This window comes from Leucoraja erinacea, chromosome 1 (genome assembly GCF_028641065.1).
Source record: "Leucoraja erinacea ecotype New England chromosome 1, Leri_hhj_1, whole genome shotgun sequence".
Lineage (NCBI taxonomy): Eukaryota > Metazoa > Chordata > Chondrichthyes > Rajiformes > Rajidae > Leucoraja > Leucoraja erinaceus.
Genome location: NC_073377.1, coordinates 123,668,287 through 123,682,525, shown reverse-complemented (window position 1 = coordinate 123,682,525; position 14,239 = coordinate 123,668,287). Strand labels below are relative to the sequence as shown.

At 42.9% G+C, this 14,239-nt stretch overlaps 1 protein-coding gene across 1 annotated transcript; it reads left to right on the top strand.

The window, feature by feature from the left end:
* Positions 1-8,168: 8,168 nt before the first annotated feature.
* LOC129701578 (cytokine-like protein 1) lies at positions 8,169-11,048 on the top strand. Its single transcript, XM_055642847.1, has 4 exons — positions 8,169-8,628; positions 8,903-8,947; positions 9,044-9,190; positions 10,533-11,048. The coding sequence occupies exons 1-4, from the start codon at positions 8,485-8,487 to the stop codon at positions 10,605-10,607; spliced, it is 411 nt and encodes a 136-aa protein (XP_055498822.1). The 5' UTR covers positions 8,169-8,484; the 3' UTR covers positions 10,608-11,048.
* Positions 11,049-14,239: the final 3,191 nt, after the last annotated feature.

Below are 14,239 nucleotides of genomic sequence, written 5' to 3'. Positions count from 1 at the left end.
AATTCTTGTGGGTAGAGCTGAGAAACTTCAAGGGTAAAAGGACCCTGATGGGAGTTATTTACCGGCCTCCAAACAGTAGCAGGAACATGGCCGACCGAAGGGGGGGTGCGGAGGGTGCGAACCCCCCTTTTTTCCCCCTAGAGTAATAAAAAAATTGTGCCGCCACCCCTCACCACCGTTTAGAGGAGGCATATAACATTGCAAAGATTAGTGAGAAGCTGAAGGATTGGGAAGGTTTTAAAAAAACACCAGGAGATAACTAAAATGGCAATACGGGGAGAAAAGATGAAATACTAAAGTAATCTTGCCAATAATATAAAAGAGATTGCAAATGTTTATTCAGATATATAAAGAGTCAGAAAGAGGCAAGAAGGGACATTGGATACCTGGAAAATGATGCTTGATAATAGGGAATAATGAAATGGCCAATGAATTGAGTATGATTTTTGGTTCAGTTTTCACATCTGAGGGAGGATGTGCTAGCTCTGGAGAGAGTCCAGAGGTGGTTTACGAGAATGATCCCAGGAATGATTGGGTGATGAGTGATAGAAGTCACTGGGCCTGTACTTGCTGAAGTTTAGAAGGATGAGGGGGAGACCTCATTGAAACTTCCCAAAGAGTGAAAGGCCTGTATAGAGTGAATGTGGAGAGGATGTTTCCACTAGGGGGAGAGTCCAGGACCAGAGGTCATAGCCTCAGAATAAAAGACGTATCTTTAGAATGGAGGTATGGAGGAATTTCTTTAGTTAGGTGGTGAATCTTTAGAATTAATTGTCACAGACGGCTGTTGAGGCCGTCAATGGATATTTTTAAGGTGGTGATTGACATATTCTTGATTAGTATGGGTGTCAGGGGATATGGGGAGAAGGCATGAGAATGGGGTTGAGAGTGAATGATAGATCAGCCATGATTTTTTTTTTGTTTTTTGTTTTTGTTTATTTTATTAGAAGTTAATACAGTACAAAACAGTACAGTGAAACCTAATTTTAGTTGTCATACCGTCATATGTCATACCGTAATCCATTCTATGTACAACCTCTAGTTTTATGTTTTGAGAAGGAAGCAAGCAAGACAAGAAAAAGAAAACAATAGAAAGGGTAAAAAGAGGAAAAATAGATGGTAGAGAATAGAACAAAGTGAAGTGTGTATATAAAAAAAAGAAAAGTGGAATGTAGAAATAGGAAATAAGGCCCCTTAAAAGAGAAATTTTCAAATATTTATTCGGAGATATAGATCTATCCACGGCATGAACTGAAATCAGCAATTTTTACGGTACCGCTGCATCACATGATTCCAAAAAGTCGATGAAAGGAGACCAAGTCCTTAAGAATTGGTCATATTTATCTATTAATTGTAATCTCATTTCTTCAAGGCGTGCTATGTCCATCATATTTTATCCACATTTTAACAGTTGGTATGGTTGTATTTTTCCAAAATTTAAATATCAATTTCTTTCCAATTATTAACCCATAATTGAAAAAAAGTTTTGGTCTTTATTTAAATTGATATCTTCTACTATTATTCCAAATATAATCCATTCCGTTTTAGGTTCTATTCTTGACTTGAAAAACTTTGTAAATATATCAAATATATCGCTCCAAAATTTATTCAACTTTGTACATCCTACAAATGAATGTGGGATCAGCCATGATTGAATGGCATAGACTGGATGGGCCATATGGCCTAATTCTGCTCCTATGACATGAACTTTTGAACTTATAAACTGCCCCTGAGTGTAATGGTGCATGCTTTCAAGTTTCTGTACCGCCTGACCGATGGGAGCAGGGAGAAGCTGGGTGGGAAAGGTCTTTGATAATGTTACCTGCTTTCCCAAGGCAGCGTGAAATGCAGATTACGTCAATTGTGGGGAGTTGGGTCTGTGGTGATGGATTGGGCTACCTTTACAATTTCTTGCGGTCTTGGGCAGATTTGTTCCCAAACCAAGTTGTGATGCAACCCGACAGTATACTTTCTATTATTCTATACTTCTAGATATAGTCACGGTTTATCTGGTTTAATTCGATCTCTGAATATGGTTATCCAAGACAAATTACATGTTTGTGCATTGGTCTATTACCACTGTTGCTACTTCTCCAAAGTTAGCCTGTGCCGTGGACAATACTGATGCAACTTATTTGAGTTACATTAAGCAAAGAAATGAAAAGCGAGTAGATAATAATTCTCATAGAAGTTTTATAACTATCAAATAATCTGCTTAAATTTCTAGACATTGCTACTCAAAATACAGTGACCTTTAGTACACAATCTGACAAAATATACTTTTTGAATCAGTATATTCTATTAATTTGTATTAATAAATAAATATTAATTTCTCTATGGACGATTCTTGTTGACTAATAAACTTACAAAATAAATGTTTGTGATGCTTATCCACCTCTCTTGTTATTGTAATAAAATATTCAAGCTGTGTATTAATAAAATGTGGTCCCTCGGGGAAACTTTGCAATAACATAAAATAGTTTGTACTTTATCTCCAAATTTGAAACATATTTCGACAAGACCAAAACAACCATAGACATTCTGGAGCCTCGCTAAGATTATTATTTCCCCAAATAAATAAACCAGAATATTTCAGGCATGCTGTGTCCTGGGAGATAAAAGGACTGCTGCTGGGCTGACAGTAAAACCACAGCTAACAGGCAAACTCTATATATTTTGGAATAAATGCACGGATGAATCATGAAACAATGAATTATAACATAAACATGCCTCTTTATCCACCTTCTGCATGCCTGACCAAATCAAGGTTCTGCCCTCCCTTACTCTGGTGCCCTTCCCTTCTTTCCCTGTTGTACCCCTCTTCACCTTGTGAAGAGAATATCAGGAGACTAGAAGGGGGGGGGGGGCTTCGAGTCTCCTGATATTCTCTTCACAAGGTAAATCTAATCTACCATTGAGAATTGTCACAGCATAGATAATTAACAAATTTGCATCGAATTAAATGTAAGCAACGCCCAGCAGCTAAAATGTTCTAACCTTCACCGACATCGCAAATTTCCTTACATTGTCCTTTGATCATCGTCCCTCTACCAAATCTAATTTTCAATCTTCTAATCCCTTGATCTCCTTACCTTCTGCTTATGTCAACCTTGATCCCATTCAACATTCTGACCATCTCTCCTCTCATCTTCTGCCTCTGTTTCTCCAAGCTTCCCTTTCTGAATTCTCAAATTATCTCTTTGTCCAATCTCCTCCCCGTTTCCCTCGGGTTCCTGTTATTGTTCTCCCTTCACACTCCTGAAATTATGCTGCACATGGTTACTAGAGTCTCCATAGATATAGACCACAAAGCCTCTGATAAAGTACAAGTTATGGGATGAGGTACAGCAGTGAAGTAATTTTTCTTCACTGATTTGTTAAATTAACCTAGGTCAGAGGGTCATATAGCTTGGAAACAGACCTTGGCCCATTAAATCCTCATGACCATTACACTAATCCTGCATTAGTCCCATTTATTCTTCTCCTAACATTTGCAAAGGCTTCCCCAAGATTCTGCCATTCATCTCCACATTAAAGGGGCCAGTTCATTTAACAACCAGTACATATTTTGGATGATGAGGGAAACTGGAGGTCCTGATGAAATATACTAATCACAGGGAGAACAGGTAAACTCTATATGGACTGAACTGGAAGTTAGAATTGAACCTGGGTTGCAGGGGTTGTGGGACTCCAATATGCTTTCCATTTCTTTTCTCAGAGATTCATTGCTATTGTTATTTAACCAGATAACCATTTATAGTCAGCACTTTAAAGTGTCTTTAGTGTTCCCTGGAGTAGCCTATTTAAACAAATGTTGTTTTGCAGTACACAATTAGATTAGCTTAGATTAATGGCAGAATCAAGGAACTGCAGATAATCGGTTTATATCAAAAGTAAACACAAAGTGCTGGAGTAACTCAGTGGGTCAGGCAGTCCTTCTCTGGAGAAAAAAAGGGTGGGTGATGTTTCGGGTTGGGACCTTTCTATAGATTGCTTAATTAGTCTGCAATTATTTTTTTTACATGAATCTCGTGGAATAAACAGAATACATACAGTAATTAAAAGTAATATATTGAAGTATAGCAATGGAATAACCAACCAATGGAAGAATAAGAGTATGTGGAAACGAGGTGATTGATTCAGGGATCAGATAGCACTGAGGAGGAAGCTGGTGTTAAGTATTGTCATCCAAGTTTTCAAGTGCTCCTCTGTCTACTCCCTGATGGAAGAAAAGATGGAATGGCCAGTGTGACAATGTTCAGGAAGTAAAAGGAGAGGTGCAACGAGACCTGGATGTGCTTGTACATCAATCACTGAAAGTAAGCATGCAGGTACAGCAGGTAGTGAAGAAAGCTAATGGCATGTTGGCCTTCATTGCGAGAGGATATGAGTTTAGGTGCAAGGAGGTCCTACTGCAGTTGTACAGGACCCAGGTGAGGCCGCACTTGGAGTATGGTGTGTAATTTTGGTCTCCTGATTTGAGGAGGGACATTATTGCTTTTGAGGGAGTGCAGCGTAGGTTCACCAGGTTAATTCCCGGGATGGCAGGACTGACATATGATGAAAGAATAGGTCGATTGGGATTGTATTCCCTGGAATTCAGAGGGTGAGAGGGGATCTTATAGAAACATATAAAATTCTTAAAGGATTGGACAGATGCAGGAAAAATGTTCCCTATGCTGGGGGAGTCCAGAACCAGGGGTCATAGTTTAAGAATAATGCGTAGGGCATTTAGGACAGAGATGAGGAAAAACATTTTCACCCAGAAAGTTGTGAATCTGTGGAATTCTCTGCCACTGAAGGCAGTGGAGGCCAATTCATTGGATGCTTTCAAGAGAGAGTTAGATTTAGCTCTTAGGACTAAAGGGATCAAGGGATATGGGTAAAAAGCAGGAACGGGGTATTGATTTTAGATGATCAGCCATGATCATATTGAATGGTGGTGCTGGCTTGAAGGGCTGGATGGCCTACTCCTGCACCTATTTTTCTATGTTTCTTTCTATATTTATAAAAATGTTTTATTTATCGTTGAGTGCTGTTGTTAAATGCAACTCTCACGATACTCAGGATACACACCACTGTCCCTCCCCTCCCCCCACCCCCACCACTACAACAAATGTCTAGAAATTAGGCAGAAATTTTAAAACATGTTGAAAATAGTGTTCCTTGGATGATATATCAGTTCAAACTAATGTTTGCTTTTTCATTTGTTGTAACCTACACAGCTGCCGTGTTAGAGGAGTTTCAAGGAGAATATAGAGGAACAAGGATAACCAATGTTTCATGTGCCCATATCTTTGAAGAAAGGAGGGCATCCTGAAATAGTAGTTAACAAGGATTGGTGACATCTTCAATAGAGATGTTGAGTGCAGTAGCGGGGAGGTTATGCTGGTCTTTTATTGAGCTCAGATGAAGCTACTCATAAAAAAAAAACTACAGTCACTGTAAATCCAAATTCAAGCAGAAAGACTATTCAGTAGGTCAGCCTTAAAACATAAATTCCTTGTTATCTCGCCACAGATGTTCCCTAACATACCGATTATTTCCGGCACTTCCTGCTTTTTTTAATTTCACAGTTGGGGTCAAGGAAAGAGCGTTCACGTTGCGGCCCTGTTCCCACCAATCTTTCCACCACCACGCACAAGAAGCACAAGAAACGACAAGACAGACACCATTGTACGCAGATGCCGAGAAGTGTGTTCAGCTCTGGCTGACCAACTTCTAATCTTGCGTGTGGACTCGATAAGAAGAAAAAGATTTCTTGTTAAAATGTGGATTAGGAATATGATGGACATAGCACGCCTTGAAGAAATGAGACTCCGATTAATAGATAAATATGACCAATTCTTAAGGAGTTGGTCTCGTTTCATCGACTTTTTAGAATCATGTGATGCGGCGGTACCGTAAAGATTGCTGATTTCAGTTCATGTGTAACGGGTATAGCTTGGACCCAATAGCAGCACAGAATCAGGCAGGTATAGTTGGTAATGAACTTTATTACGATACTGTAACACAGAGTAGTAACACAGGAATGGGTACACCGTACTCACACAGAGGCTCAGGATTGAGCGAGGGTTCCGAAGAGGGGCAGGCAGGAGACGTAGTCAGGGTAGCGGAAGGTCCGGTAACCAGGAGATCCAACACACGATGCAAACAAACCAGCGAGGGACAGACGAAAGGAGAGTCGAAGCCAGGCAGGAAGTCGAGGAGCCGTTGCAGGGATACACCAAACAGCCCAGGAGAGAGGCAGACAGAAACCAGGAGGTACGGGACGAAGGCCGTGGTCGGGACAGTAGGCTGATGTGATATCTGGGAAGACGACGGGACGGAATGGTCAGGGGCAGGCAGGTTCGAATCTGTGTAGGCAGTCGGGAAATCGCTGGAGAGTCTTGCATGAATGCTGAGAACAATCTGGCACTGTGTGAACAGTGAGGAGAGTCTATATACCGGGTTAATAGGTGATCAGAGGCAACTGAGTGCAACAGGTGAGGAGAGTTGGACTGATGAGAGGGGAGTGGCAGGCAAGGTGAGGAGAAGGAGGGACCGGTGGAAAAGTACTGGGAGGTGAAGTGGATGAGAATGAGGAGAGGGCAGACTGTGACATCATGCCGTGGATAGATCTACATCTCCGAATAAAGATTTGAAAATGTCTCTTTTAAGGGGCCTTCTCTCCTATTTCTACTTTCCACTTTTTCTTTTTTTATATATACACACTTCACGTTTTTCTATTCTCTACCATCTATTTTCCTCTTTTTCCCCTTTCCATTGTTTTATTTTTCTTGTCTTGTTTACTTCCTTTTCAAAAGATAAAACTAGAGGTTGTACATAGAATGGATTACGGTATGACATAGTTGGCACCTAAAATTAGGTTCCACTGTATTGTTTTGTACTGTATTAACTTCTAATAAAATAAACAAAACAAAGAAAAAAGAAAAAAAAAGAAGAAAAAGATTTCACAGTTAGACCATTGGCTCCACAATCCAGGAAGGAGGTCATAGCCTCAGAATTAAAAGACATTCCTTTAGGAAGGAGATGAGGAATGTCTTTTGTCTGAGGGTGGTGAATCTGTGGAATTCATTACCACAGAAGGCTGTGGAGGGCAATCAATGGATATTTTTAAGGCAGAGATAGATAGATTCTTTATTAGTACGGATGTCAGAGGTTACGGGAAGAAGGCAGGAGAATGGGGTTAAGAGGGAATGATAGATCAGCCATGATTAAATGGCGGAGTAGACTTGATGGGCCAAATGGCCTAATTCTGCCCCTATCACTTATGAGTGGTTAGAATCTTAAATGTAATGGCTGGGAATTTAATGGATATGAATTCACTGGTAGCCATTAAAAGAACATTGGAAATTATGCAGAAAGAAAAATATTGGCAATGGGAAGTGGATAGCTCCTGTAAAGAGCCCGTGCAGATTTAATTGTGTGTGATAATAGGTTCCTTATGCTACACTATTCTCTGGTTCTCTGGCCCAGACTAAGTTAATGTCCATGTTATGAAACTGAACAAAAATCCACAGAATGCCTCATTTAACATCAAGGGCTTGCCGTCTTGGGAGAGGCCAAGTGGGGAGCTCCAACGTCACAGAAGGTACGCCAAGCCCTGACCCGGCGTCCGAGCACTCATCGCGGGGAGCTGACATACCCCCGATGCAAGAACTTGATCACCCCAAGGTGGAGGCCCGCCGCCAGCTACGGGAGTCAAGATCGTCCTATCAACGGAAGGTTCAAGGCCCCCGACCACGGGAGAACAAAGAAGGGAAGAGATTGAACATTTGTTTGCCTTCCATCACAGTGAGGAATGAGGAGGTGTCACTGTGGTGGAAGTTTATGTTAAAATGTATTGTTAGTGTTCTGTTGCTTTTTATTAAAATTACTGTAATGCAAAACAAATTCCTCGTATGTTGCAAAACAATAAAGTGATAAACTATGATTATGATTATGATTCTCTTGTATTATGGAGTCCATGTATATTATGAGTGGTGAGATCGACTAGCATGAGATGACAGTACCCTGTTCACACAGTGTGGACCACAGTGCTTAAGGCTCCAGCTCACACTGTGCACGATGTATATGAAATATTGTAAGGAATTACCATTAAAAAGAACGAATAGCAATGGCCATTAATAAGGCAAACCTGAAATATCAAATCGCACCCCTTATGAACAGGAACGCTTCTGTTCAGTATAGACTGGTCTAAAGTCAGTCAACAAGCGGTTATGTGTTGTGGTTTTAAAAGGGAACGCCAGAACCATGTTCCTAAAGTTAGTTAAATTGTGTCTGGTTCACATTTGGGATATTTATGTTGGAAAACGTCCAGATTGACGCCAGCAAGAGTCTTGTCGAATCCAGGTCATGCGCAAGATTCATAAATTGGAACATATTTCACCATAGGCACACTTTTCACAAGAAAAGAAAGGGAGGCACCAAGAGGGGAACTTCGCTTTCGGATTTACAGTAGCCTGCACATTGTGACGAGTTATGGATCTGCTAAGAAAAATTATTCTCCTGTCCACGCTTATCATAATTGCAAATTCGGCCCCGCCGACTTGCTATTCGGCGGTTTTGAAATTAAGCAAAGGAATTATGGTGTCGATGGAAAGATTAGAGAAATTTTCCGTTACGGTAAATTGAAGCGGCAATCTGTTGATTTGGTTAAAACATAGAGTGCTGGAGGAATTTAACGGGTCAGGCAGCATCTGTGGTCCTCGGTGTCTGAAGAAGGGTCCCGACCCGAACGGTCGCCTATTCATACCCTCCACAGATGCTGCCTGGCCCGCTGAGTTCCTCCAGCACTTTGTGTTTTGCTCAAGATTCCAGCATCTGCAGGTTCTCGTGTCCTCTGTTCTGTGTTCGGTTGTATTTGTGGAATCGTAATGTGCATACGTTTCTTCCACAGAGACAGTGTCTTGCCCATTTACCCAAGCTCTACATTAATGTGCACGTAAGTACTTTTGACTTCAGGGGTGCGTTGTTATTTCAATGTTCTGTTGAAGCCGAGCCTTGATGACTATATTGATGAAATATATTCGCCTTCCAGAACGCTTGTGTGGTGATCAAGCTTCGCGATCACATCTATGCTTTGGAAAATCTCATCATTCCCGAATGCAGGAAATTAAAACGGATTTCTTTCCTGAAGTTTCGAATTGAGCGCCTGCATAATATGATCTCCCGACTCTGCCGTCGGGTAACGTATATATCTTTGTTGGAATTCCACCTCCCATGGAAGGGATTTTTTGTTTATTTCAAAAATACTTTAATCATAAAGCATGTAAAGTATATAATCACATAACGTTCAAGCCAACGTGTTTTAAACAATCATGTCATTCCATCGCGTAATATTGAAAAAGGGTCTCCTCTAGAGATGCTGCCTGTCCCGCTGAGTTACTCCAGCATTTTTGTGTCTATCTTCGATGTAAACCAGCATCTGCATTCCTTCCCACATTTCTGTAGGGATGTTGCCTGACCTGCTGAACTACTCCAGCAAGTTGTGTCTTTCCTAAATAATTCGCGGCTTTTGACCACAATAGGTGGTCATGATAATCTCAATTCTCCAGAGTCCACCATTTAAATGCTTATCATGATTTTCCGCTAGTTTCTAGTTAGATAATGTTAGACCTACCAATGCCGATGCTTCACAGTGCCAGCGACGCGGTTCGATCCTGACCTCAAGTGCTGTCTGTGTGGAGCTTGTACGTCCATAAATTCATAAATGATAGGAGCAGAATTAGGTCATTCGACCCATCAAGTTTACTCCGTCATTCAATCATTGCTGATCACGGTGGCGCAGCGGTGGAGCGATTGCAGCGCCGGAGAACCGGGTTCGAGTTTGTACGGAGTTTGTACATTCTCCCCGTGACCTGCGTGGGTTTTCTCCGAGATCTTCGGTTTTCTCCCACCCTCCAAAGAGGTTTGTAGGTTAATTGGTTTGGTAAATGTTTAAAAATAAATGTCCCTTGTGGGTGTAGGATGGTGTTAATGTGCAGGGATCGCTGGTCGGCGCGGACCCGGTTGGCCAAGGGGCCTGTTTCCGCGCTGTATCGCGAAACTAAACTAATGAAGTTTACCGTTCTCCCTGGAACTGCATGGGTTTACTTGGAGTGCTCCGGTTTCCTCCTACATCCCAAATTCGTGTGGGTTGGGTATTTTGGCCCTCCGCAAATTGCCGCCAGTGTGCAGGCAGTGGATGCGAAAGTGGGAGAGCACAGCACCAGTGCGAAATACAAGAGCTGGAGTAACTCAGCGGGACAGTCAGCATCTGTGTAGGACATGGATAAGCGAGTTTTCGGGTCGGGATCCTTTACAGTTGCTGTCTGGCCCGCTGAGTTACTCCAGTACTTTGTGGGTTTTTTTTTTTAATATAAACCCGCATCTGCAGTTCCTTCTGTCTCCAGAGAACTAGTGCGAACCGGTGATTGATGATCTGCTTGGACACGGTGGGCTGAAGGGTCCCTTTCCACGGTGTATCATTCAATTCGTCAAAAGCACCGCATATACCTCATTGTCATTAATTAGTTTTGTTTTTATAGGATCTTGTGTTCTATGTTGACGATTGCCCGGCACTAGAACGCCCTCCAGAACCTGAAGAAGACATCGAGAAGTAAAACCCTCCCGCTTTACAGACTGAGTAGCCTTCAGATGTTCTGTATTAATACAACAGCTTTCCAATACGAAAAATACCTACTGCATTATTTTAACCATAGAGCTTTCGTACCCGTAGCGTAGGGCAAACATGGATTATGCCGAACAAGACATTTTTATACGTTGTATTCAACGAACTAATTAGTTTATATGTGTTATATTATGAGGAGTGAGTTGTGGTGCGGCGGTGGACCAAGACTATTTTGGTCGGTTGGTTTGGCTCGGAATGTACAAACGTAAACAATGCGAGCAAAATAAATGACCGTATTTCCATTTACAATGTATTCTTGTCTTGTCAATTGTAGCGTTGTTAGAGAGGTTGTATCTACTCAGGAGGTTGTTGGTCCTTTGTGGAAATGGTTGCTTTTTGAATGTCTATTAAATCAATTTCACTCCACACTCTATTTTTTCATATCCATGTACTTTTATTTTCAACATGATATACAAATGTATTTTCAAAACCATTAATAAATCTGTTTTTATCAATATTTCATGCTGTGCAGTCACCCCAGACTTAAGACATCAATGCAGTGGTTGCTCAGGCAACAGAACATAGGACTGTACAGCACCAGAACAGGCCCTTCACTCCACAACGTCAGTGCATAGCAGTCAATGCCTACTATGTTCTGTTGTGCAGAAGCAAAGGAAGAATTTCATTGTCCTATCAGGGACACGTGACTATAAACTCTCTTGACCTCTCTCTTGACCTCTTGCTGTACATGATGCCAAGACCAGTTCTTATCTGCCTGCATATAACCCATATTCCTCCATTCCTGCATATCAATATGCCGAAATTGACCCTATCCAAAAGTCTCTGAAACGCCATTATTGTATCTGCCTCAACCAACTTCCTCCGCAGTGCATTTCAAGCACTCACCACCCTCTTCGTAAAAACTTGCCCAGCACATCTCCTTTAAACTTTGCCCCTCTCACTAAGCTATGTGCTGTAGTATTTGATTGTTCATCCTGGGAAAAAAGTTCTGACTGTCTATCCTATCTATGCCTCTCATCATTTTATGCACTTCCATCAGGTCTAACTGCAACCTGCAGCATGTTGGAGAAAACAATCCGAGTCTGTCCAACCTCTCCCTTTAGCTAATACCCCCTAATCCAAGATGCCTTCTGGTAAACCTCTTGTGCACCCTTTCCAAAGCTTCCTTATCCTTCCAGCGACTAGAACTGCATGCTGTACTCCAAATGCAGCCTAACCAAAGTCTTATAAAGCTGCACATCATGACCTCTGACTCTTATACTCAATGCCCCAAACAAAAAAGCAAGCTGACCATATGCCCTCTACCAGGCTCTACCATCTTTAGCTCTTTTATCTATGATGTTAATCAATCATTATTAACATTATTAACAAAGTGTTAATAATAATAATAATAATAATAATAATAATACATTTTATTTATGGGCACCTTTCAAGAGTCTCAAGGACACCTTACAAAAATTTAGCAGGTAGAGGAAAAACATGTAAGGGGAATGAAATAAATAGTAGAGACATGACTAGTACACAAAGTAAAGAGAGAATTCAATTCAAAACACAATATAAGGCAATTAATGCACAGATGAAAAGGGAGGGGGACGTGGGGCTAAGGATAGGCAGAGGTGAAGAGATGGGTCTTGAGGCGGGACTGGAAGATGGTGAGGGACACAGAATTGCGGATCAGTTGGGGGAGGGAATTCCAGAGCCTGGGAGCTGCCCTGGAGAAGGCTCTGTCCCCAAAACTGCGGAGGTTGGACTTGTGGATGGAGAGGAGACCGGCTGATGTGGATCTGAGGGACCCTGAGAGTTGGTAGGGGGAGAGGAGGTCAGTGAGATATGGGGGGGGGGGGGGGGGGCAGATGGTGGAGGGCTTTGTAGGTGAGGACCAGGATTTTGTAGGTGATCCGGTGGGAGATGGCAAGCCAGTGAAGTTGTTTGAGGACTGGAGTGACGTGATGCCAGGATTTGGTGTGGGTGATGAGTCGGGCGGCTGCGTTCTGGACCAGTTGGAGTCGGTTGATGTAGGTGGAGCTGATGCCAAGGAAAAGTGAGTTGCAATAGTCCAGTTGGGAGGAGATGAAGGCATGGATGAGTCTTTCAGCAGCGGGAGGTGTGAGAGAGGGTCTGAGTTTGGCGATGTTGCGGAGATGAAAGAAGGAGGTTTTAATGACATGGCGGATGTGAGGCTCAAGGGAGAGGGTGGAATCAAAGATCACGCCAAGGTTACGGGCCTGGGGAGATGGGGAGACAGTGGTGCCGTCGATGGTGAGAGTGGGGTTATTGATTTAGCTGAGTGCGGCTTTGGGGCCTATGAGGAGGAATTCTGTTTTATCGCTGTTGAGTTTGAGGAAGTTATGTTGCATCCAAGTTTTTATAGCTGACAAACAGGAGTTGATATGGGAGGGGGGGGGGGGGGGGGTGGGGGGGATTTGGTGCCGAGGTAGATTTGGGTGTCATCTGCGTAACAGTGGAAGTCCAGGTTGAAGTGGCAGAGTATCTGACCAAGGGAGAGGATGTAGATGATGAAGAGGAGGGGGCCGAGTACGGAGCCTTGGGGACGCCTTGAGTGACTGTGGCTGTAGCAGAGGTGTGGTTGTGGAGAGAGATGAAGTGGGATCTGTTGGAAAGGGAGGAACGGAGCCAGCTGAGTGCAGAGCCTTCAATACCGAGGACTTTGAGTCTGGTGAGCAGGATGTTATGGTTCACTGTATCGAAGGCTGCACTCAGGTCGAGGAGGATGAGGATGTTGAGGGAACCAGTGTCAGCAGAGGTGAGGAGGTCGTTGAGGACTTTGAGGAGAGCAGTTTCTGTGCTATGGAGGGGGCGAAAGCCAGATTGGAGGGGTTCAAGTAGGTTATACGCAAGGAGGTGGGAATTAAGTTGCGACGCAACGATACACTCCAGGGTTTTTGAAAGAAAGGGGAGGTTTGAGATTGGGAGGTAGTTAATGAGAGAGGAGGGATCAAGACCAGGTTTCTTTAAGATTGGTGTGACAGCAGCAGTTTTGAAAGCGGAGGGGACAATTCCTTGGGACAATGAGGAGTTGAAGAGATTAGTGAAGTAGGGGCAGAGAACAGGGAGGCAGGAATTCAGCAGGGGAGTGGGGAGAGGGTCGAGGGAGCAGGTAGTGGGTTTGGAAGAGCTGATGAGTTTGGAGATTTCAGTAGGGGTGACCAGGTCAAACTGGGAGAGGAAGCAGTGTTGAGGAGGGGTAAGGAGGTCAGTGGAGATGTTGAAAGGAGGGGCTTTGGTAGGTGGTGGAGTAGATGCTGGGGAGTCGGGTACAGGGGATAAAGATTGATAGATGGTGCTGATTTTATCAGCGAAAAAGTGGAGGAATGAGTGCAGAGATCCGGAGTAGAGGTAGGGAGATTTTTGGCTCGAGGCTTGAGGAAGTTGCCCACTGTGGAGAAGAGGGCTCTGTGGTTTAGGCAGGGGTCGGTGAATATGGAGGAGAGGTAGGCAGATTTTGCAGCAAAGAGGGCATCTTTGTAGTCAGTGAGGTGGAGTTTGTAAGCTTCAAGGTGGACTGTGAGAGATGATTTATTTGTGAGTCGTTCAAGTCGACGACCAGTCTGTTTCAGTTTACGAAGTTAATGGCGATGTTCA